At 37.5% G+C, this 22,691-nt stretch overlaps 2 protein-coding genes and 1 long non-coding RNA gene across 3 annotated transcripts; 2 read left to right on the forward strand and 1 right to left on the reverse strand.

Moving 5' to 3' along the window:
- The first annotated feature begins 1,315 nt into the window (after positions 1 to 1,315).
- LOC126911760 (uncharacterized) lies at positions 1,316 to 7,081 on the forward strand. The gene is made up of 3 exons (XR_007706276.1): positions 1,316 to 5,815; positions 5,891 to 6,006; positions 6,402 to 7,081. It is a non-coding gene; the product is annotated as an uncharacterized LOC126911760 (long non-coding RNA).
- Positions 7,082 to 9,644: 2,563 nt separating this feature from the next.
- On the reverse strand, positions 9,645 to 13,016 carry LOC118281228 (PCNA-associated factor-like). Its single transcript, XM_050700599.1, has 4 exons — positions 12,836 to 13,016; positions 12,367 to 12,435; positions 11,298 to 11,444; positions 9,645 to 9,946 (listed from the first exon to the last, which is right to left on the reverse strand). The coding sequence occupies exons 1-4, from the start codon at positions 12,867 to 12,869 to the stop codon at positions 9,666 to 9,668; spliced, it is 531 nt and encodes a 176-aa protein (XP_050556556.1). The 5' UTR covers positions 12,870 to 13,016; the 3' UTR covers positions 9,645 to 9,665.
- A 630-nt stretch (positions 13,017 to 13,646) lies between these two features.
- On the forward strand, positions 13,647 to 21,990 carry LOC118281019 (zinc finger protein 91-like). The gene is made up of 5 exons (XM_035601449.2): positions 13,647 to 13,835; positions 15,172 to 15,306; positions 15,932 to 16,087; positions 16,896 to 18,744; positions 19,289 to 21,990. Exons 2-5 carry the CDS (start codon positions 15,183 to 15,185, stop codon positions 21,684 to 21,686), a joined length of 4,527 nt encoding a protein of 1,508 aa, XP_035457342.2. The 5' UTR covers positions 13,647 to 13,835; positions 15,172 to 15,182; the 3' UTR covers positions 21,687 to 21,990.
- Positions 21,991 to 22,691: the final 701 nt, after the last annotated feature.

The raw sequence follows: 22,691 nt of genomic DNA on the forward strand, positions 1-22,691 counted from the left end.
TAGAAATAGTACAATAAAACGTATATAAAAATGTTTTTGTGGTTTTATTTATTACATAGGTGGTCCCTAAATGGAGAATTACCCTACTAGAAGTTTTTTTTTATGATACATATAAGCCGGTAAATGAGCAGACGGATCACCTGATGGTAAGCAATCGCGGCCACCAGAGGCGTTACACGCGCATTGTCGGCCTTTTAGAGGTTAGGAATTTAAGATTTTTTGGGGAATCGGAGATTGGGAAGGGCGATAATTGAGCCTCCGGTAACTCACACGATAAAACACAACGCAAGTGTTAACAACCACTAGCAACACCAGACAGATATAATGTAGGATGTAATTATAATATAAAAAGGATAGTATTTAGTTACTGAGTACTATTCATAAGAATAAATATATTAAAAATATATAATAAATATATTAACCTTTAATATATTAAAGGTTTTGTCTGTGCAATTATGGACGAAGTTATGTTGACGAACAACTACCGAAAGTATATTATAAAGGATGGAACGGCTGACATTTGTCGGGCATGTCATCGCCCAGGGGAATCCATTCGACATATAATTTCGGGTTGTTCTCATTTAGCTAACGGAGAGTACTTGCACAGACACAATCTTGTAGCCAGGATTATTCATCAACAACTTGCTTTAAAATACAAACTTGTTGAATCTGAAGTGCCGTATTATAAGTATCTGCCTGACCCAGTTCTTGAAAATGGAGATGTCACACTGTATTGGGATCGAACTATCATCACAGACAGGACAATTGTTGCTAACAAACCTGACATTGTGGTGATAGATCGACCATGCCGTCGCACAATGATAATTGATATAACAATCCCACATGACGAGAATCTTGTGAAAGCTGAAAAAGATAAAGCCAGTAAATATCTTGATTTAGCTCATGAGGTTGTCGACATGTGGGATGTAGATTCAGCAATCATTGTGCCGATAGTCGTATCTGCCAAAGGCCTTGTAGCCAAAAGCCTCGACCAACACCTGAGTAGGCTAACGTTAGATGGTTGGATCAAGGGCCTGATGCAGAAGGCAGTACTTCTGGACACGGCGCGTATTGTCCGGAAATTCCTCTCTCTTGAGCCCTGACCACCGGTAGCTTGGATTTATCCCGTTACTGGTGGGCTACTGCTTTTTATATTTTTAAATGTTTTATTATTATTTTTTTGTAAAAGAAATAAATGAATGATCGAAAATATATTAAACCTCTTTCATCATTTCATAGACAATATAAACTGTTTAAAAATAATGGTTAGCTGAAATGGAACGTCAAATGATATATTTAAAAATGGCGGGAAATAATTAATTTCGAATATTGGTCGATGAGACGGATTATTGTATTATAATTGTTCTGTAAATATAAATTGTAATTCCTGAAAGTTATGAATTTCATTTAATCGTCTTGCATCTTGAAATAACACTTCAGAAGTGGGATCTTTTCAAATTGTCTGGACCTTACATCGGTGGATTGGGGAAAGGACAAAGAAAGTACAAGACAGAAAGTTCGGAAGATGAAAACAATGGAATTTTTTTTTCGGAAGACCATGAACCACGCACGAAATGTAGCATCTACGGTGAAAATACAATTTCATGTATAATTCGAGATGAGGGCCAATGCAAAGGCATAGTTGTGAAACTCCCGAACAACTGTACCATGGCTACATGTCGTCACTGGAGAACCTGATACCCGTGGGTTCAACTAGTACACGCAGAACTTCATTGTGCCCAATGGAACTTCGACTGTTCAACAACAGCCCAAGATTTACTACGTTTGCCGGCGTCCTGGACACGAAGCAAAGGATTGCAGACAACAACAGCGCTGCGAGAACTGTCGGCGCAGCGGACACACCACGGCTACGTGCTGGTTTGCTCCGAGTTCTTCACACTTAGCGACAAAATGTTACCCAGGTAATGCTAACTTATAACTTATGACATATTTGTGACATTTATAAGAGAATTGTGATCGTAAATAATTGCCAGATCATTAGCAGCGTACGTTGATACAAACTGAATAATATGCTTTAAATTTTGCGAGCAAAAGATTTACAATTAGAGATTCAATCTAGCACTACAGTTATGAAAGGTTTTGGCGGCGCCTGTGTGAATTTATTATGTACATGTTATCTGTGTGTTTCAATAGACAATGTCGAACTAAAAAGTGCAGTAGAATTGACTAGCTGTTTTACATTTGATGCTGATTTAATAATTGGTCAAACAATGATTAATAGTGACAATATAAGCTTAATAACTTCTGCTGCTTCTATTCGTTTTGTGCAAAAGAATGCCGTACAAGAAATAATTACTGACATTAATTTGAAATCATCCGACTTTAATAGAAAATACCCAATTTATTTAAAGCACTCCGTAAATATCCCTGTTGTAATATTATGTTGATTGTGATATAGAATTACGAGCAGAGTTCACATTTTTGATTGAACTGTATGGGTGCAAATAGTGACTTAATATACCTAACGTATTTCATACCTGCAGCTGTCATCAAATCGCACAATACTTATTTGAAAATTCTTAACTTAGGTAATGTTAATCTGTCGTGGGTGGGGCGTTGATAATAATTAGTAACCATGCCAGAGACGAGTAGTGAGCCTGTGGTCCTTAATATAGACAAGTATCAGACAGTTAGATTACAAATTGATCTCTCAGACACAAACGTGGACCAAATTAGTGACACTGAGAATAAGCAATGACTACAGCTGCTCTAATTCGTTTGCTAAAAATATTAGAGACTAGCTACTTTCGCACGGTTTCACCCGCTCTGCTCGGCTTCTATTGGTCATAGCGTGATGTTTTATAGCCTATAGCCTTCCTCGATAAATGCACTACCCAACACAAAAAGAATTATTCAATTCGAACCAGTAGTTCCGGAGATTAGCGCGTTCAAACAAACAAAAACAAACAAACAAACTCTTCAGCTTTATAATATTAGTATAGATTAGTATAGATAGATTTAGGATGCACAGACCTTATAAAAATGCATATTCGTAGTTCGTACTAGTAATGACCAGCCAGTACATTGTAAGCCTTATACACGGTGTAACAAAAAGGGGGGTATACATATCAAGTGCACGGTTTCTAGACAACATAAAAAAAAAAACATATGGGAAGGTTTTTTTTTAAACTTATGTTTTCCTGGAACGTAGTTATGAATTTTTCCAATACATAAAATTCCAAAAACCGAATATCAGAATTAGGTAGATACAGGTACTAGGCGATCAGATTTACAGAATAAATGTTTCGTAATTAGCGAGTGACCCCTGTGATGTTGTGATACGTTAGTATGATGATTTTAAATCAAGAACCATGCGACACCAAGTATTTGGTACCAATTTTTTTAAATGTATTTTAAGCTGAAACTTTGTGTAGAGATTATAATTATTCAACCAGTATTCTTCAGTGCTTCTTGATGTATATGGATATTTTGTTACACGCTATAGATTTCACAAGGAGAACGAAATAGTAAATAATTTAAAAAAATATTAGATGCAGGTATAATAAGGGTGTCAATGTTACATTACTCTAGTCCCGTAGTGTGTTAGTGTTAGTGAAGAAAAAGGGAGGTGATCATAGGCTTTGTGTAGACTATAGGGCTCTTAATTCCAACACTATTAAGACCGTTATCCATTACCTCATATAGTAGATAAAGTAAATAAGCTGTCGGGAAAATATTACTTTACGACACTAGATTTAGCCCAAAGCAACTGCCAAGTAGGGATGCATAAGGATTCAACACATAATGCAATCGCATTCGTAACTCTGTCGAGTCAATATGAATTTCTTAAGATGCCGTTTGGATTGGCTAATGCCTCGGTTATATTTTCCCGTTTAATTCAAATGACACTTGGTAGAGTAGATCAAAATATTGCCCTATATCTTGATGACGTTTTGGTGCCAACTGTATCTGTACAGGAGGGATTAAAGTTTCTGGAAAAATACTGCAACTACTAACAAAGGTTAATTTAAAATTGAACCTGAGCAAATGTTCTTTCCTTAAAAGTACTGCTTACATATTTAGGTCACGCAATTTCGGCTGGAACTATTCAACCAGGCGAAGCTAAAGTCAAATGTGTCGCAAGATATAGTCCACCACGGAATGTACACGAAATTAGGCAGTTTATAGGGTCAACCCGGTACTTTAGGAAATAAAAAAAATGCTTAGGTTGCACGTCCCCTTACAGAACTGACTAAGAAAGATGTTAATTGGCATTGGGATGTTGATCATGAAAAGGCTTTTCAAACTCTTAAGCAACGTTTAATTTTATTGAAAGACCGGTTTTAGCCAGAAGCTAATACTGAATTACATACAGACGCCAGTATAATAAGCTTGGGCGGTATACTAATGCAATATCAGTCAGATGACAGTTTGAAACCAATAGCGTATTTCAGTAGAGTGACAAGTAAAGAGGAATCTAACTATCATAGTTTTGAACTTGAAACACTAGCCGTCGTAGAGTCCCTTAAACGTTTCCGTGTCTATTTAATTGGTATACTAGTCAAGGTCATTACGGACTGTTCAGTATTGAGAACTACCATTATTAAAAAGGATTTAATCCCTCGTATTGCTCGACAGTGGCTCCCGATCCAAGATTACAACTTAGAGATTGAGTACAGGCCAGGTAATCGCATGAGACATACAGACGCATTAAATAGAAATCCCATACCAAATACCTACCTACAGTGCTAATGATTAATAATTCAAATTGGTTAGTTACTCTTCAATTTTTCTTGATAATATCCAAAATGATACTAGGCATCGCGATAATAGTGATTGTAACTTGACTGCAAATTATATCGTTAAAGATGGGATCTTATTTAGGAAAACTGTTGCTGGAGAACGTTAAGCTTGCCAAATATGGGCTATTGCAGAAACTACATGATCAGATAGGTCATCCAGGACTTGAGAAATGTGAACAATTTATTTATTAAAGGGCATTTCTGGTTCGAAGGCATGGCTAAGTTTATTTGAAAATACTTTAATTCATGTTTACAATGTGCTTTTAATAAGAGAAATTATGGGAGGTTACACGATGAGCTCCATCTATTTGAGAAATCTACAATACCTATGCACACGATCCATGCCGACCACGTGGGTCCTTTCATTAAACGCAGACGCTTTTAATAAATTCGTGGTTGCCCGACCTGCTAAAATTGTAGCTCAGTAGAAACAATTAGACTTCTTCTTAAATTATCATACAGTTTGGCTATCCGGTTAGAGTTATCACTGACAGAGGTTAAGTTTTTACTAGTAGGTATTTCAAACAGTTCCCTGAAGAAAACCAATTTAAACATGTTTTAAATGTTATAGGCAGCCCCAAACTCTGCTGTGTTATCAGAAATATTTCAGCTAAAAGTCCATCCATTAAAATTTAAATCACGTTATTCAGTCTTTCTTCGTAAAGAAATTGTTCTGTGTGAATGAGTAGGTAGTCTTTTGATCTAATTCAGTCAACATTGGAAAAAATAACTGGGTGCTAGTCCTAAGCTAAAATAATATCTGCTGAATTAAAAGGACAGCTGTGTGATCAAGTCCATGATTAAAAGGACAGCTGTGTGATCAAGTCCATTATTAAAAGGATAGCTGTGTGACCAAGTCCGTGATTAAAAGGATAGCTGTGTGATCAAGTCCGTGATTAAAAGGACAGCTGTGTGATCAAGTCCATTATTAAAAGGACAGCTGTGTGATCAAGTCCATTATTAAAAGGACAGCTGTGTGATCAAGTCCATTATTAAAAGGACAGCTGTGTGATCAAGTCCATTATTAAAAGGATAGCTGTGTGATCAAGTCCGTGATTAAAAGGACAGCTGTGTGATCAAGTCCATTATTAAAAGGATTAAAAGGACAGCTGTGTGATCAAGTCCAGTTGATTAAAAGGACAGCTGTGTGATCAAGTCCATTATTAAAAGGATAGCTGTGTGATCAAGTCCGTGATTAAAAGGACAGCTGTGTGATCAAGTCCATTATTAAAAGAATAACTATGTGATCAATTCCGTAATTAAAAGGACAGCTGTGTGATCAAGTCCATAATTAAAAGGACAGCTGTGTGATCAAGTCCATTATTAAAAGGATAGCTGTGTGATCAAGTCCGTGATTAAAAGGACAGCTGTGTGATCAAGTCCATTATTAAAAGGATAGCTGTGTGATCAAGTCCTTCATCAAAAGGACAGCTGTTTGATCAAGTCCATTACTAAAAGGATAGCTGTGTGATCAAACCCGTGATTAAAAGGATCAAGCTGTGTGATCAAGTCCGTGATTAAAAGGACAGCTGTGTGATCAAGTCCATTATAAAAAGAATAACTATGTGATCAATTCCGTGATTAAAAGGATAGCTGTGTGATCAAGTCCTTGATTAAAAGGACAGCTGTGTGTGATAGCTAATAAAATCCGTGATTAAAAGGATAGCTGTGTGATCAAGTCTTTCATTAAAAGGACAGCTGTGTGATCAAGTCCATTACTAAAAGGACAGCTGTGTGACCAAGTCCGTGATTAAAAGGACAACTGTGTGAACAAGTCCTTGATTAAAAGACTGCTGTGTGGTCAAGTTCTTGATTAAAAGAATGGCTATGTGAACACTGTCCGCTGCATTAAAGTGATTTGATTTAGATAGCTGTATTGTATGTAAAATGTAATTTACCAGGTTGGCCTCTTAAACTATTAGTACGATATACAATAGATACTGCTGGATGTTTTATTTGTTTCAGAAATTTGCATCTGCAAACGGAAATCACAGCGAAGACCGTGGGACACGTTCTGCACAGGATGGCCGAGTGTTAACAACCACTAGCAACACCAGACAGATATAATGTAGGATGTAATTATAATATAAAAAGGATAGTATTTAATTACTGAGTACTATTCATAGGAATAAATATATTAAACCTCTTTCATCATTTCATAGACAATATAAATTGTTTAAAAATAATTGTTAGCTGAAATGGAACGTCAAATGATATATTTAAAAATGGCGGGAAATAATTAATTCGAATATTGGTCGATGAGACGGATTATTATTGTTTTATAATTGTTCTGTAAATATAAATTGTAATTCCTGAAAGTTATGAATTTCATTTAATCGTCTTGCATCTTGAAATAACAATGGCAAACCCTCTTACTCGTATGTAGAGGAGGCTCATAGTCCAGCAGTGGCCTACTAGGGGGCTTAATTACGTCACACGTTAAGAGGGGGGAGGGGATCGACGAAGTGTGACTTCATGTGACAAGGGGGTAGGGTCTTAAATTTCTTGACGTCACATTTCAATTATTACGAGTATAATCTAACTGTTATAAAACACGAACTTGAAACTACATATTATCGAAAAACTCGTAAAAGTTCTAGATGTAAAATTATAAAATGTGACGTCACACTAGGGAGGGGGAGGTCTCACAAATGTGACCAATTGTGACAAGGACGGGGGAGGGGGTCAAAAAATCATGAAATTTATGTGACGTTATTTATGTATGGCCTCTTATGTAGAGGAGGCTCATAGTCCAGCAGTGGACTGTAACCCGCTGTTGATGTTTTCTTTATGGTATAAACCGGTAAACGAGCAGACGGATCACCTGATGGTAAGCAATCGCCGCCGCTCATTTACACCCAAAACACCAGAGGCGTTACAAGTGCGTTCCCGGTCTTTTGGGGGTTGGTAATTTGAGGATTGTTGGAGATTCGGGGATTGGAGAGGGAAGGTAACACACACTTATATAATAAATGCGAAAATTGTTTGGATGTTTGTCCGTCAATCACGCTGAAACTACTGAACGGATTTTGATGAAATTCGGTATACAGACAGGGTATGAGCTGACTTGGGTGATAGGATACTTTTTATCCCATAGGAACGTGGGCAAAGCCGTTGGCAGAAGCTAGTATAGAATAAAGTTGCTTATAACTAATTATGCTTTCAAAGCAAATTTTAACGTAAATACATATTTTTTAAGAAATCGCCTCTATTATGACAAAATACTGATTTCATTTATCTTTAAATTAAACAAACATTCGTGTAGCATTTTTATCAAAATACAAGATCAAGGAGTTACGAGGAAAAATCTTTGAACAAAGTGTAAATTTACTCTTACAAATATAATAAATTCAAATATGAGATTTTTTGGTCCGATTTTTACTCTTAAAGGTAAGCGTCCACAGTCCCGCATCGTACACATTGCACGCAGCGAATCTAACGGATAAATTTTTCAGACTGCGTCCACTGTATCGGCAGCGTTCGGATTGCCGACGCGAGTATCAGCAATCGGATTGCCGATACCACTTTCACTCAGATTTTTGGCATCGGCATTCCGTATGACGTCATCGGTACGCATCGCATGTAGGTATTGCCGATGAGCGGTCCGTACGATGCGGATCAGTGGACGCAGTTGTATGAGTTTCTATACAAGACAAACTAAAATCCGTTGCGTGCGATGCGTATGATGCGGGCCTGTGGACGCTTACCTTTAAAGCGTTAAAATTAATTCGTTATTGTCAAAATAGGGTTAACACAGACAATGAAACACAACGCAAGCGTTGTTTCACGTCGGTTTTCTGTGAGGCCGTAGTATAAAGCAAGTACAAAGAGGAGATGCCATAATGTGATTGTGCACTGTGACACAAACACGGCCCTGTCCAATGATATTATAAGTAAACAGGTGTAGATAGGTTATAAGCTCAGAAAGTGACACATTAAAATGTGGACAATTGGCGCAGTGTGTGTAGTATGGGAGCTAGATGGGACATAGAGAGGGGCGCGGTTTGTAACGTCCCGCGCTCCCCGTAAAGTTTTATGCATTATGTTTTTTTTTTTTTTTTTATGTAACACGCCGGTAATCGAGCAGACGTATTACCTGATGGTAAGCAATCGCCGCCGCCCATGGACACTTGAACACCAGGGGCGTTACAAGTGCGTTGCAAATTTTGGGAGTTACAAATTTAAGGGAGGAATTGGGCCTCCTGTAACCTCACTCACATAACGAAACAACGCTGTGGTGGTTTCATGTCGGTTTTCTGCTCGGCCATGGTATCACTCCGGTCGAGCCGGCCCAGCAGTGCCGAAGCATGGCGAGCCTACACTTAAATGTTAAAGGGAAATCCAGTAATGACATCTCTTTGTATTTGCTTCTAAGGCCGTGGTATCACTCCGGTCGAGCGAAAATGGACATTTGGTAAAAGTGATATAGAAACCACGCCATTTTCTTTTATAGTCAAAATATATTTGAATAAAACATAGAACCAGCAATGTTTTACCAAAATAATAACGCAATAATCTTAAGACTGTGTTACAAGATCGGATTTTCGATACTTTTATTTTTATATTATATCAATAGCAACCGATTCTATTACTTAGTACGAATTTTCTTTATGTTTAAAGTAATCAAATGATAAATGATGAACAATGTACACCCACTTTTCACCATTTGTGTTATAAGTCCCATGTAATAGGGGGTGAGCCTGTTGCCATATACTGGACACAATTCCAGACTCCGTGCTACTACTGAGAAATTTTTCGAAAAATCGACAAAGCCCAGTTTTACTTTGCTCGCCCCGGGAATCGAAACTGAGACCCTTGTCCAGCAGCCGCACTTGCGACCATAAAGAAAATAAAGTATTGAAAATCCGACCCAAAGCACTCTATACATACAACAAAAGAGTCCTAATTAACTTTCACCCTCTTACTATCACTCTCAACATCCTCATCTTCCCTTACCCTCTTTACATCCCCTCTATTCTCCTTACCCTTACTTTTCTTACCCACCCCTTTCCCCTTAGATCCCTTAGGGTAATACTCCTCAATTTTGTGACTATCTTCACCGTTTAATGGCTCAAGATCCAGGCTTTCGTCTAAAACGTTATTTTTTGGTTTTTCTATTAAAACCTCTTCTTCGGAATCTGATTGGATCACGTTGGGTTTCGGCTTCGCTTTTGATGATGTGGCTGCAATTGAAATTTGGGGGTTTTAGTTAGGTAGGTAGTATAATTTAACTAGAAACTATGGTTTACTCACGTAAATATAAGGTGTTCTAAAAGTATGTGCCATAGTTTTAATGGGAGGTAGTGTTGTGTCTGAAGGTTACAATAGAGAAGACATTTCGTACCCTGGACCAGGTAATTCAATTTGAGAACATAAAGAAGTTAAATAAACATTGACTCTACTCTGCATAAAGCGGTTCACAAATACGCACGATGCGACAGAGACAGTGAAAGAGATAAAACTTTCATAACAAAATCATATTTGTATTAGAACGGTTGACGATCTTCAAACACAACACTACGTCCCATTAAAATCATGGCAGTTACTTCTAAAGCTTCTTACACCATATACTGAAAGAAACTCAAAAGTTTCGAGTCACAGAAGGGCGTAATTTTGTTGTTTTGTTATTGTGATAAAAATAAAACTAATGAGTATACAAAAAAAAGTTTCTTCGGGAAAGTTGTTAGTAATCATGAGTACAATCACGTGTTTAAATATCGTTCACTAATTACCAGTCACCCTATATACTGAGAGAAGCTCTACTTGTTTCGAGTCACAGAGGGACAGGGTTTCGACATGGCGATGTCGCAACCTATTTTAAAGCTTTTCCCAGTACATTTTTACGTGTGTAAACCGTTATTTTTAGTTAATAAAGTATGTCTGACGATAGTTATTATAAAAAGATTGAATAAAGTTTTAATTGTAATGGTTACAAGTCTTATAAGTTATTTTTAATCCCTATAAAAGAGCCTTATACTTTTTTATAGGTGACAAACGAGTGCTATAGCCATACTCAGCTCCCTATCGGGCTATTAAATGATAAATGATATTTATTTTGCAAATAGGTTACAATGTAACTCTGTTACACGTCAATCTCTTAAATAACTAGATGAGGCCGGCATTTCCTATCGGACTACTCTGAGAAGAAATGCCGAAACAAACTCAGAGCTCATAGTCTCTTTTAAAGTCCAGACAAATAAAGATGTGAGAGAAATATTATTCTTTTACATCTATACTAATATTATAATCTATACTAATATTATAAAGTTTGTTTGTTTGTTTGAACAGAGCGTTCAATCTCCAGAACTACTAGTCCGATTTAAATAATTGTTTTGTGTTGAATAGTGCATTAATCGGCTACAAAACATCACGCTATGACCAATAGGAGCCAAGTAGAGCGGGTGAAACCGCGCGGAAGTAACTAGTAGAAAATATTATATTAATTGATAAAGTATTGAGGGCTGTGGGAGGCAGCGGACAGTATCTAGCTGATTGCCTGATGACATAACTATGACTATGTAAGAAATATCTTACCAGTCTCATCATCAACTTCCACCTCCTCGTCTCGAGGATCTTCCTTGCTGATGAAGAATCTGGTGATCGGTTTCTGCCACTTAGGAGTCTCTCGTGGACATACCGGGTTGCCACCGGAGTAGCCTTTGGAGCCTTTATCTGAACTGGCTGTGGAGAGCCGAAGGTATTAGTGATGGAAGATTATTTTATTGAAGGATTTATTAGATTAGTTTGTGGACGTTGGGCAAAGGGTTATTGAGTGTTTTTTTTAGAAAATTGGTGTTAGTGCAATGAATGCAATGTTAGGTTTTTTTATCCCTGAAAGAGTAGGCAGAGGTGCATGTTACGGTATGTAATGTCGCTATACAATCTACAGTTCTACACCAACTTTTCATGTTATATGTCCCAAGCAATAGGGAGTGAGCCTATGCCATATACTGGGCACAATTATTCCAGACTCTGTGCTACTACTTAGGAATATTCGAAAGTCGAAAAAGTCCAGTAATACCTTGTTGTTAGTTTGGAGTAGAATTCAGTGATGAAGTGAAAAATAATGTAATTAGAGAAAGGTGCAGCTTCAAAGACGATGTAGTGACAATGATTGAAAAGAGAATGATACAATGGTATGGACATGTAGAAAGGATGGATGAAAGCAGATTTACTAGAATTCTAATTTGAGAATTTTTCTATCAAAAAGTTCACCCAAGTATAGGAGAATAGTATACTCATAAAATACCATACAATTATTAATATCAAGTAAGTAATTGATTTCTACAAAAGATTGAACTATCTTATATACAAATATGGCTCAAACAATAAAGAAAGATAGAAAAAAAATATATAGAATAGAATCAGGCGTTACTTTATGTAAATCCATGCTACACAGTGGAATGAATACTAAAATTCTATTGTATTTTAGTCGCAATATTTTTATTACACAAGAATTAAACTAGTAAATAAACGACTGGGTCCATAATTGTGACTAAATACTGTATTTTCCAACACCTGTGTACATTATGGATGCAATAAATACTTGAATAAAAGTACTTAATTATTGTAAATATAACAAAAATAACTAATTACTACTTACAACTGACTCCAGAGCTGCTTGGAGTAGGTGCCACGCAGCATCTAGCCTTACTGCTCTTACCAGCGGACACTGAAAAAAAAGAGGTGTAACTACAATTTAAAAAAGGCCCACTAAACATCTGTCAAGTGTTGTGTGTGCAAATGGTGGTAAGTAATTAAGATATAAGCCAGTAAAATATCTCAGACGTCTAATTTGATGGCAAGCAATCGCCGCCGCCCATGTATACTAAAAACACCACAGGTTTTACAAGTGCGTTGCCGGTCTTTTGGGGGTTAGGAATTTTAGTTTTTGGGATTGGGACGAACAGAGAAGGGCGTAAAAAGCCTCCAGTAACTTCACGCCGGTTTACTGTGAGGTTCAGTAGGTCGTTTTAGGGGCGGATTGAGGCCGTAGAACGAATATCTCTAATAGTTAAATTAAGTTTTCAACTGAGACAATAGCACCGTAAGTTAAAACTTATAATAATTACCTTTAGATCCGACAGAAGCCTTAGTTCTCGCCATATTACAAGTTTAACTGTTTAAGCACTCCAATTAAGTGTTATTTTGGATAGAAAACACATAAAAATACAGAATAAAGTCCAAAAATACTGTTTACTTTGCAAACTAATCAACAACAATAGCGAAAACGCGCGAAAATGCTGTTTTGATCATTACTAATGTCATTGTCATTACTGTCAGTCGGCCAATGAAAACTTTTCACTTTTTTAGTAAAAACAATGTTGAGTACATAGTATTTTTATCTTAATGATTTCCATACATGTTTGTGTGATTTTAAAAGCAATTTGTTTATTCTTTAAATATTATTTCCGCTTGACTGCCTCACTGTTAAAGTCGATGCAAGTGCGTCTGCTGAACAAGAAGTCTCAGGTTCGATTTTCGGGTCGGGCAAAGTATTACTGGGCTTTTTTCGGTTTTTCGAAAATTTCTTAGAAGCACGAAGTCTGGAATTGTACCCAGTATAATATTATGGCAATAGGCTCATCACCTATTACATGAGACTAGACTTATAACATAAATGGTGAAAAGTAATGTAATGTACAATCTCTGTCTACTCCTTCGTGGATAAAACGCGTAACATTCAATACTTAAATATTATTTCCTTTTTTTGGTCGAAGTAGACATGTTAAGCACTTTATACCTCACAATATTTTAACAACACCATAGTTTCCTAAAAAATGCAAGAATGTAAATCAAAAAGCTTCTAAAATCTAGGTCAAGTTACTTAAAAATCAACAATGGCAACATTATTTACAACGCATTCCATTCATTCATTGTCATTCGTTCATTGAACTTTCAGAGTTTGGCACTTTATATTGCTACGAACGAAAGTATATTTTATTATTTTTGCAATTTCTACCTGTTTAATGTGTATTTAAGTAAAATTAGGACAATAATAAGTGTTAATTTGTGTTCCATCTTAGTTTTATAGTGAACAATGAGTGATTATTCAGTGATTGAACTCTAAAGGTAACCTTACTTATAGAAATTTTATATTTTAATTCAATATAACGGTTTTTTCTTGTAATCTAATATAATAATGGCACATTTTCGTATTTATACATAATAATGATTAATTTTTCTAACTAATTGCTGCTAAAAGACGACAAAATTAACATAATTCCGACATAAATTCGATTGTATTTTGGAAAATTCCATCGGAAATACTTTCGTCTAATATCTTTTTTGTATTATTTATAAACAAACAATAGATAATTTTGTGTTGTTTTTAAGCATAAACGCCGAAACGTCATGTGGTATTTTTTGTGGACATAAAAATGTCAAACGAAAAAAATAACACACAAATTAGACCTAGTCTATTATAAATGCGAAAGTTTGTGCGTTCCGGTTCCTATAGTGTAAGTTTGACCCATATTCTAGAACCAATACGAATCCAGAACAAAGCGTAGGTAGTTAGTACCTATATGTTCGTTTTTCATAGGTCTAAAAATTTACCATGTAGGTTTTTTTTTTAATGGGACAAGCCCACCACAACCTCCCACACTGCTACAACTCCTGTGCACCAGGATCTACAGTAGATACAACCATGAAAACATCGGAACACTGAAGTCCCCTGAAGTACCATGTAGAATTAACAAAACCTGATCTGTGAATGGTATTTATACCACAGGAATACAAGCAAACTCGCTGGCAGAAGCTAGTATTAGTATAAAGCTTTCCCACATCAAGTATTGGCTGTTTTTGTACCTAATTGTGGTAATTTTACACCTATTTATTTATTAGCCCATTGAACTGGTGTTTTTATGGTATAAACCAGTATACAAGCAGACTGATCACTACCTGTGATCAGTCTGTGACTTGTAATGCCTCTAGTGTTGCGGGTGTCCATGGGTGGCGATTGCCTACCATCAAGTGATCTGTCTGCTTGTTAACCGGCATCGAGCCAGAAAAAAATAGTATCAGGCCTCTGAAAACTTCACTGACACTGCTCCACAAAATCTTGTGATAGTGTCAATCTTATGAGTCAGAGTGTCAGACTCCTGACTGACTAAAAACGACCCTGTTCCTAGTCCTGCTTTTTGAGCCGGAGCCCCGGTAAACCCGCTAGGTAGTCTGCAGCTCCTGACAAAATTACACTTGCATTTCTCTCTCTTTGGTTGAATAGTCTTAAGAATCGCACTCAGAGACATTTAATGGTTACTTATACTATTCCTTAGTAACAATTTTGTATAGAAAACAATTGCTCTAAGGAGTGGCTAAGTAACCATTAAATTACTCTGAGTGTGGCGGAGTATTGGACAAAAAAATTGTATGTATCTAAAAATTCATGTTTTTTGCTCCGCAGCACATCACACAATGGAAGACGACATAGATATAGAGGAACACAATGTCCTGGACAACCCTCGGATTAAGAGCATCTTCCCCGACCTGTCCAGGGTGAAGATTGAGATTGCTGATGATGATGATGGAGTGGTTGAAGGTAGGTGTTCTCATTCTCTTTCTATTATCTATTTATTTATGATAGATACAAATTAGTTGATACCTGCGGCTTGACTTGCATGGTATATGGACTTTATGACTGATAAAAGTAGTCTATGTTACTCCTTAGTACATTCAATACTTTCCAATGAAAGTCCCGTCAAAATCGGTCCAGTCATTTAAGAGATTGGTCCGACAAATAGATAGATAGACGCGAAAATTATAAAAAATATTGTGTTGATGTATGTATGCGTATAAATACGCATGTATTAAAAAGTGTGCCGGCTCGACCGGAGTGATAGTGCCGAGCAAAAAACCGACGTGAAACAACGCTTGCGTTGTGTTTCGTTTTGTGAGGTTACCAGACCCAATTACCCCTTTCCTAACCAATTCTCTAATAACCCTTACATACCTAACTTAAAAAAATCACATTACTGATCTTCCCATTCCCTAAAAACCATTAAATTCTGCTTTGCGCGTTGCATTACCGCCCTTTTGGGGAACCCCCAAAACGCACTTTTAACGCCTCTGGTGTTTTTTGTGTCCATGGGCGGCGGCGATTGCTTACCATCAGGTGATCCGTCTGCCCGTTTACCGCTGATTTAAATTGTTTCATTATTTTACAGAACACTATGAAATGCCGATAGAAAACGCAGAAGGACTGTATCAGTATGAATACAGTTTCGACAATACGGAGGACAATGAGGAACCATTACATTATGAGGAGGAAGAGGAGGAACAGGAGGGACAGACATACTTTTTTAATAACCAAATTATACTGGGTGAGTTTTTTAAGTTAACATGTTTTGTATCGGCCTTGTTGGTGTGTTCGCGTGTGGGGCTAAGTATTACTGGGCTTTTTTGGATAATTTCTCAGTAGTAGCACGGAGTCAGGAATTGTGTCCAGTATATGGCAATAGATCACCCTCTATTACATGGGACTTACAACACAAATTGTGAGAAGTAGGTGTACATTGTACAACAGTGCCATAATGTGCACCATCCGTTCGGGGATATAAGGCGTGACGTTACATATTTTGTATTGTATAGTTATCAAAATGTGGTGACTCGTAGGTCTCTAGTTTGATTCTCCTATGCATCAAAATTACTTCACTCTGTAATGCGGAAAGTATCTACAAAACTGGGTTCAATTCCCATATAGAGATGGTTATCAACCTTCGGTGATTAAAAGATGACATTTACTATGTATAACGCGAATACAATGCAGTGTGGCGCGGCGCGATAACAACGAACTGTCAAAATGTATTGACGTGGCCTACATCACCAACCGCACGGCGTGAACGCGATTAATTGGCTTGATTTTATCGCGCGAACTGAATGCGGCCGACACGTTTTGTTTAGATATAATGTCAGAAACAGAAACAAAACGAAACGATCCACCTGCACGTAGGACATAGCCGCCTTCACACCGCATCGCGTTGAATTCCTGTGTCACTGTACTGCTTCGCATTGGCTTCTAGATCGCTCACGCAAGACGTAGCATACAACTATACTACAATGTCTTTTAGTGAATAAAGATTATATTATATTATATGACACATCTAAACCAACCCCCCTTTAAAATTTCAGGATCCAAACCGCCTGTCGACTGGGACGCGCTCAAAATGGAGGCAGAAACCTCCCACCCAGTAGTCGATTTAGAAGATTGGGGACCTACCCTCGAGTCCAGCCCTTGTTACTGCAGCACATGTGCCATCCTCTTCCCAACAGTCAACGCTTTAGATGCCCATAAGATGATCAGCCATTCCTACTTAGTAGCCATAGATTTAACACCCAAAAACACAGCCAGAAAAAGCACAGTCACCTCCAAATATTGCCACCACTGCTCCAAAAACTTCCCTGATGACACATCCCTAATTAAGCATCTTTACGAACTTCTCCCTCTAAATTTCCCAGTAAAAGAGGAACCGGGGGATTCGGAGATGCCTAAACCGAAGAAATCGGTTATCCCTTTCCCCAAAAAAGTCAAATCGGCCACTCCAATACAGAAGAATGTGAAAATTGAGCCGAAAGAAGAGTTAGAGCCGATTGCAGAAGTGCAAAAAAGAAGAATTCGGTTTAAACTGCCTAGGGATGGGAAGTTCTTCGCGTCTTCCTCTCTTGTGCCTAGAGGGACTCTGTTTCAGTGTAACAAGTGCCAGATAGGTTTCATGTCGTGTTTCAGTGCGCTTCAGCACAGCAAATACTGTGAAAAAGCTATGGTATTCGACAAATGTGGTGTTTGTAAGCGAAAAATACGCAGAAAAGACTCCGCCGTACACAATTTGCAACATCAAACTAATGATAAGTTGAAAATCTACACGATAAACAAAAATATATATGATAAAGTGCTTTGCAAGTGTCCTAAATGTCTGTCCTGCTTTGATGAACTCGGCTTTTGGGCGCACTACAGCAAATGTAAGAAATCTGAGCGCAAATCCACGCGCTGTCCCGACTGTGATGTGCATATCGCTTCTACGAGGTACCAGCTTCACCGCTTAAAACATACAACGAAGAAACTGACTAAAAAAGACCTAATAGTCATAGAATTTCTTGACCATCCCGCTAAGAACTTGGCTGATATAAAGCTAAAAGCTAAGGAGATAAAAAAGAAGTATAAAGAAAAGATTAAGCATACGAAGCAGGGTGCAGATGTAGTCATATACCCACATGACATACCTCTATATTACTGTGATTTCTGCGGGTGTTGTCAATACAAACTGAGTTATAAGGGTCATGTAGACGGTATTTGCAAAGGCTCCAAAGGAAAAAAGTACTGTGAAAAATGTGGGCTCTGCTTTTCAGCCAAAAGCATCACTAGCCACACTCGCTTACACGCGAAACGCTCATTCCAACTTAAAGATATTAAAATCTTTAACCTTTTAAACGGTAAATTAATGGAGCCGCCGATACCAGATATGTATCAATGCCAGAAATGTGCAAAGCACTTTTTATACCACAAAAATGTTCGTGATCACAAATGCAAACAAGAGAAGTTTATTACATGCAAAGTTTGTTCGAAAAAATTCAACGTACCAGCATATAGAATACACAAGAAGTTCCACATTGTAGATGAATTTATACCGGAGTTATTAAAGAAATACCATTCGTTGCAAAGCGTATGGGATGTCATATATATGTGTCAAGCGTGTGAAATTGTGCATACAAGCTACGATTCAGCTGTGACCCATTCTCAAGGGCATTTAAATTACATTATTACAGATTTCCATAAAATGTGTTATAAATGCAATTTAAAAGTGGCTGAGAAAGAGTATCATTTGCATCTGAATCTGCATTTGAATAATGTGGAGTTGGGCCGTGATTCGTTCAAATGTTTAGTGTATAATCCAACGGATCTGTTCAAAAAGGACTGGATGCAATTGTTTTCTGATTTGCCTGAACAGGATCGGAGGCAGATTTTAATGAAGAGCGCTTATAGGTATGTGTTTTGTTATTTTTTTACGTTTCTTAATGTGTTTTGGGTTCGATTCACGGGTTGGGTAAAGTTTTTTTATGAAAATTGTATAGGCTGTTCCGTTAGTCAAGTAGTCGCATATGGGATTGCCGAGCAATGGGGTCTCGAGTTCGATTCTCAGGTTGAGTAACATTGTTCTATATTTTGGGTGTACATTTTCGTTAGTTTAGTTGATCACAAGTGTGATTGCTGAGCTGAAGTCTCAACAAGAAAATTTCATTAGCATGTGCCCGTAAAGTTCCCAAGTACCTACTAGTCTTCCAATAACGCGGGCGCGGGCGCCTCGCTGCTAACAGCTGATCATGCGAAAACACGCGCACGCAAAATTTCGTTGTTTTGTTATTGTGATAAAAATAAAACTAATGAGCATACAAAAAAAGTTTCTTTAGAAAAGTTGTTTGTAATCCTAAGTACAATCACGTGTTTAAATATCGTTCACTAATTACCAGTCACCCTATATACACTGTATTACCAGCAAACTACATAACATATTCAAATTTCTTTTCAGATACACACGCAGCATCCGTCTTCAAATCGAATCTACATCACTGACAGACAACAAGAAATACTTTTGCATGAATTGCAACACATTCATGGACGGACCGGCATTATCATCCCATCTCGCGAACAACTGCGCAAAAAATAATGAGATCACGTGCCAAGAATGTCAGGTATCTTACCTTTCCTTACAAAACTTAATAGACCATGATGGTAATCACGAAAAAATGGCAGAAAAATACACTATTATAAGCTTCAATAATGAATGCGATAAGGCTTTCAACAGCCACCTCCGAATGCTTGAATCAAAAGCCTCTTCTGAAAGAAAGAAGCAGAAGGAAGTCCCTTTGTCTAAACTAAGAGAGTTACTCCTCAAAGATGTGACGGCTAAGAAGGGTTTTAAGCTATATAAGTGTAGGAATTGTAACACTTGTGTGAGCTTAAAATCGAGTATAAATAGACATAATTGCATTCCGAAGAGTGAGAGGAAATTCTGCAAGACGTGTGAACAATATTTTTCCGTTAAAAAATTCCAAGTGCATATGGAAGCGCATAGGAAAAGGCCTCAGATTAAGAAGAGTAATTTGCATGTCGTACTGTTTACCGGTAAACATCAGATTAAAGATGAGCTTTCTGCAAAGGTTTTTAAATGTAAATGTGGGCTTCATTTCACGTCAATGAAGACTGTTGAGAGTCATTTGGATACTTGCAATAGTAACTTCAAAGTTTCAAAAGAAAAGTGTAGTAAATGTGACTTGGTATTCCCAACTGATTTGCTGGTTACCCATATCATAAATCATCATAGCAAAGAAACAAAGATAGATATTGTCAATGTATCTAAAGTGACTTACTTTAAATGCTACGCTTGCTCTATAATCTATTTAGATATGACTTCTTTTAATAGCCACGCGCCAAATTGCGATCCAAAACACGGTGTCAAATGTCCAAATTGCAAATTGATTTTTGAGAAAAAGTCCTTAGCAAAACATACAGCGGTTTGTGAAGGGAAAACGGACGCGTTGTATATTAAAAAGGTGATCACAGTAAAGAAAATTGTCAAGGAATCTACTGTTTATAAGTGTGAGCAATGTGATTTGTGTTACTTGGCTAATAACACTTATAAGTATCACGCAAACGAAGCGAATCATAAACATAAAAATCCTTTACCTTGTAACGTTTGTGGGCTCAAATTCACAAATTGTTCCTATCAAAAACATATTAAATTACACGCTTTTTCAAACGAAGATTATAAAATTAAAGTAGTAAACGGTGTTACAAGGCAATTCTACTTTATGACTGGTAGTAATAAGATTGATGATGATGTGAGATCACCCAAAAAACGTAAGCTAAAGACCGGTAATGACGATACTAGCCCTACAGCGAGAAAGGTACAAAAAATCGAACAAGTATCACCGAAATTACGGAAAAATCGGTCGAGAATCGATGAGCCGTCGACGTCTAAGGCAAATGAAGACTTAATAATACCAGATCAGACACCTATAGTTCCAAAAGTCGGTAAAGATACCCCGAAATCGAGAAGAAGTCGGTCCAAGATAGACGCATCGCCGACTGCTAAAGACCAGGAATTGATAGTACCTGATCAAATTTCCGATCATTGTAAGGAAAGTGACGTATCTTTGACCGATAAAAATGAGTCCAGTGATGGAGCTGGGCTTTCAAATAAACTAAAATCGAAAATAATGGTGAATAAATACGGAGCGAATTTGTATAAATGTCTGATTTGTAATCAACACTACATGAAAGACTCATCTTTTGATTATCACGTTAAAAATCATAGGAAATTTGGTGATACTGAGAATTTTACTTGCGATGTCTGTGGCTTAGATTTCTCTAAACATACTCTGCCTCGACATAAATTCGTTCATCATGATAAGATGAAACTAAAGGTGGAAGATTTTAAGATCTTCACAGAATCTCCGTATTCCCCTGCAGCCGAAATCAGGGATAAAATAGCCCTGTTTCAGGCTCAAAAAGAGAGTTTACCGCCTGAAATTAGTCCAGAAATTCTCCAAAACGAAGAAAGTTTAACTACAAGTGATAAAACAACAGAATCTTTGCAAAATGACCAAGAAATGGTCTATTTTAAGTGCTCGGAATGTAACGTATGTTTTGTAGACGCAAAAATGTGTTTTGAACATACAAACAAACATGAAATTTTAGACCCAAAAGTTTATATACAGTGTAAAATATGTGAATTTCAGTTTTTAATAGACTCCCTAAAAGACCATATGACTGTTCACCATAAGGACGATTTTAGCATAGAAAAATTAACTATTCATGAATACTCGTCTCAAATTGGGATGGAGCCGAAAATTGAGACTTATAAAGCTATAGATAAGGTCCAATCTCGATTAGTTAGTACCACTACTGATGTAGGTGTTTCATAGATTATGTTATATGTACATATATCTGTAGGTTAGCGTTCATAGGCCCGCATCGTACGCATTCCGTATAACGTCATCAGTACGCATCGCATGTAGGCATTGCCGATGATGCGGTCCGTACGATGCGGATCAGTGGACGCAGTTGTATGGGTGTTACCACACCAATCGAGCGATTGTCGATCGATATTAGAACGGATTAGTCGACGTCGATCAATAGTTTCTACCACACCAATCGATCGATAGCCGATAGATACCATCGATCGATGGTAGAATGGATCGGTCGATGTCGATCAATAGATTCCAGCCGGAATATAATAAAACTTTTGACCGCTGCCATCAACCGGCAGTCGATGGAGTGGTTAGTCGATCAATTAAAGATGCCACACCAATCGATCAATGTCGACCGTTGTCGATCGATGGCGTCGATGGACTATCGGTCGATAGGTGTGGCAACACTATGAGTTTCTATACAAGACAAACTAAAATCCGTTGCGTGCGATGCGTACGATGCGGGCCTGTGGACGCTTACCTTAAAGCACCGCTGCTCTGCACGTGGGTGTTGTAAGACCGCGCTAAAGGACTGAGTAGGAGAGAGGGATAGGAGGTTTAGAGTCCAGGAGAGGAGTATCAATGTCAATTTTTAAAAAGAAACTAGTAGTTTTTAACACCAACAGCGGGTGACAGTCCACTGCTGGACTACGAGCCTCCTCTACATAAGAGGGTTTGCCATAATCTCCGCAGGCAGGCGGGTTGGAGATCGCAGTGTAAAAGGTTCAGGTTTATCAGAGAGCGCTGCTGCACGGTCTCTGTGTAATGTGTAGTCCTTTAGCCGGGTATATGACACCCGCGTGAAGAGTAGTGGTGATAAATGTATTCTAATTACATTTTCAAAACGCTTAAGAATTCCTTTTTGTAGTTTTAAATAGCTAGACATGATAAAAATTGTTGTTTTGATTGATTTTGAACCTTACAGTCTTAGACATAAGATTTATTGTTATTCAAGTAATA

This window comes from Spodoptera frugiperda, chromosome 19, assembly GCF_023101765.2.
Source record: "Spodoptera frugiperda isolate SF20-4 chromosome 19, AGI-APGP_CSIRO_Sfru_2.0, whole genome shotgun sequence".
Lineage (NCBI taxonomy): Eukaryota > Metazoa > Arthropoda > Insecta > Lepidoptera > Noctuidae > Spodoptera > Spodoptera frugiperda.

What these genes read in the sequence shown, in the direction of transcription:
- LOC118281228 (XM_050700599.1), bottom strand. Translation starts at nt 12,869, where the DNA reads ATGGCGAGAACTAAGGCTTCTGTCGGATCTAAAG. An exon ending in AAGCAGCTCTGGAGTCAGTT is followed by an intron (nt 11,445 to 12,366) that starts GTAAGTAGTAAT and finishes GGCTCTCCACAG; the next exon opens with CCAGTTCAGATAAAGGCTCC. An exon ending in GGAAGTTGATGATGAGACTG is followed by an intron (nt 9,947 to 11,297) that starts GTAAGATATTTC and finishes TTTCAATTGCAG; the next exon opens with CCACATCATCAAAAGCGAAG.
- LOC118281019 (XM_035601449.2), top strand. Translation starts at nt 15,183, where the DNA reads ATGGAAGACGACATAGATATAGAGGAACACAATGTCCTGGACAACCCT. An exon ending in TGATGATGGAGTGGTTGAAG is followed by an intron (nt 15,307 to 15,931) that starts GTAGGTGTTCTC and finishes ATTATTTTACAG; the next exon opens with AACACTATGAAATGCCGATA. An exon ending in TAATAACCAAATTATACTGG is followed by an intron (nt 16,088 to 16,895) that starts GTGAGTTTTTTA and finishes TTAAAATTTCAG; the next exon opens with GATCCAAACCGCCTGTCGAC.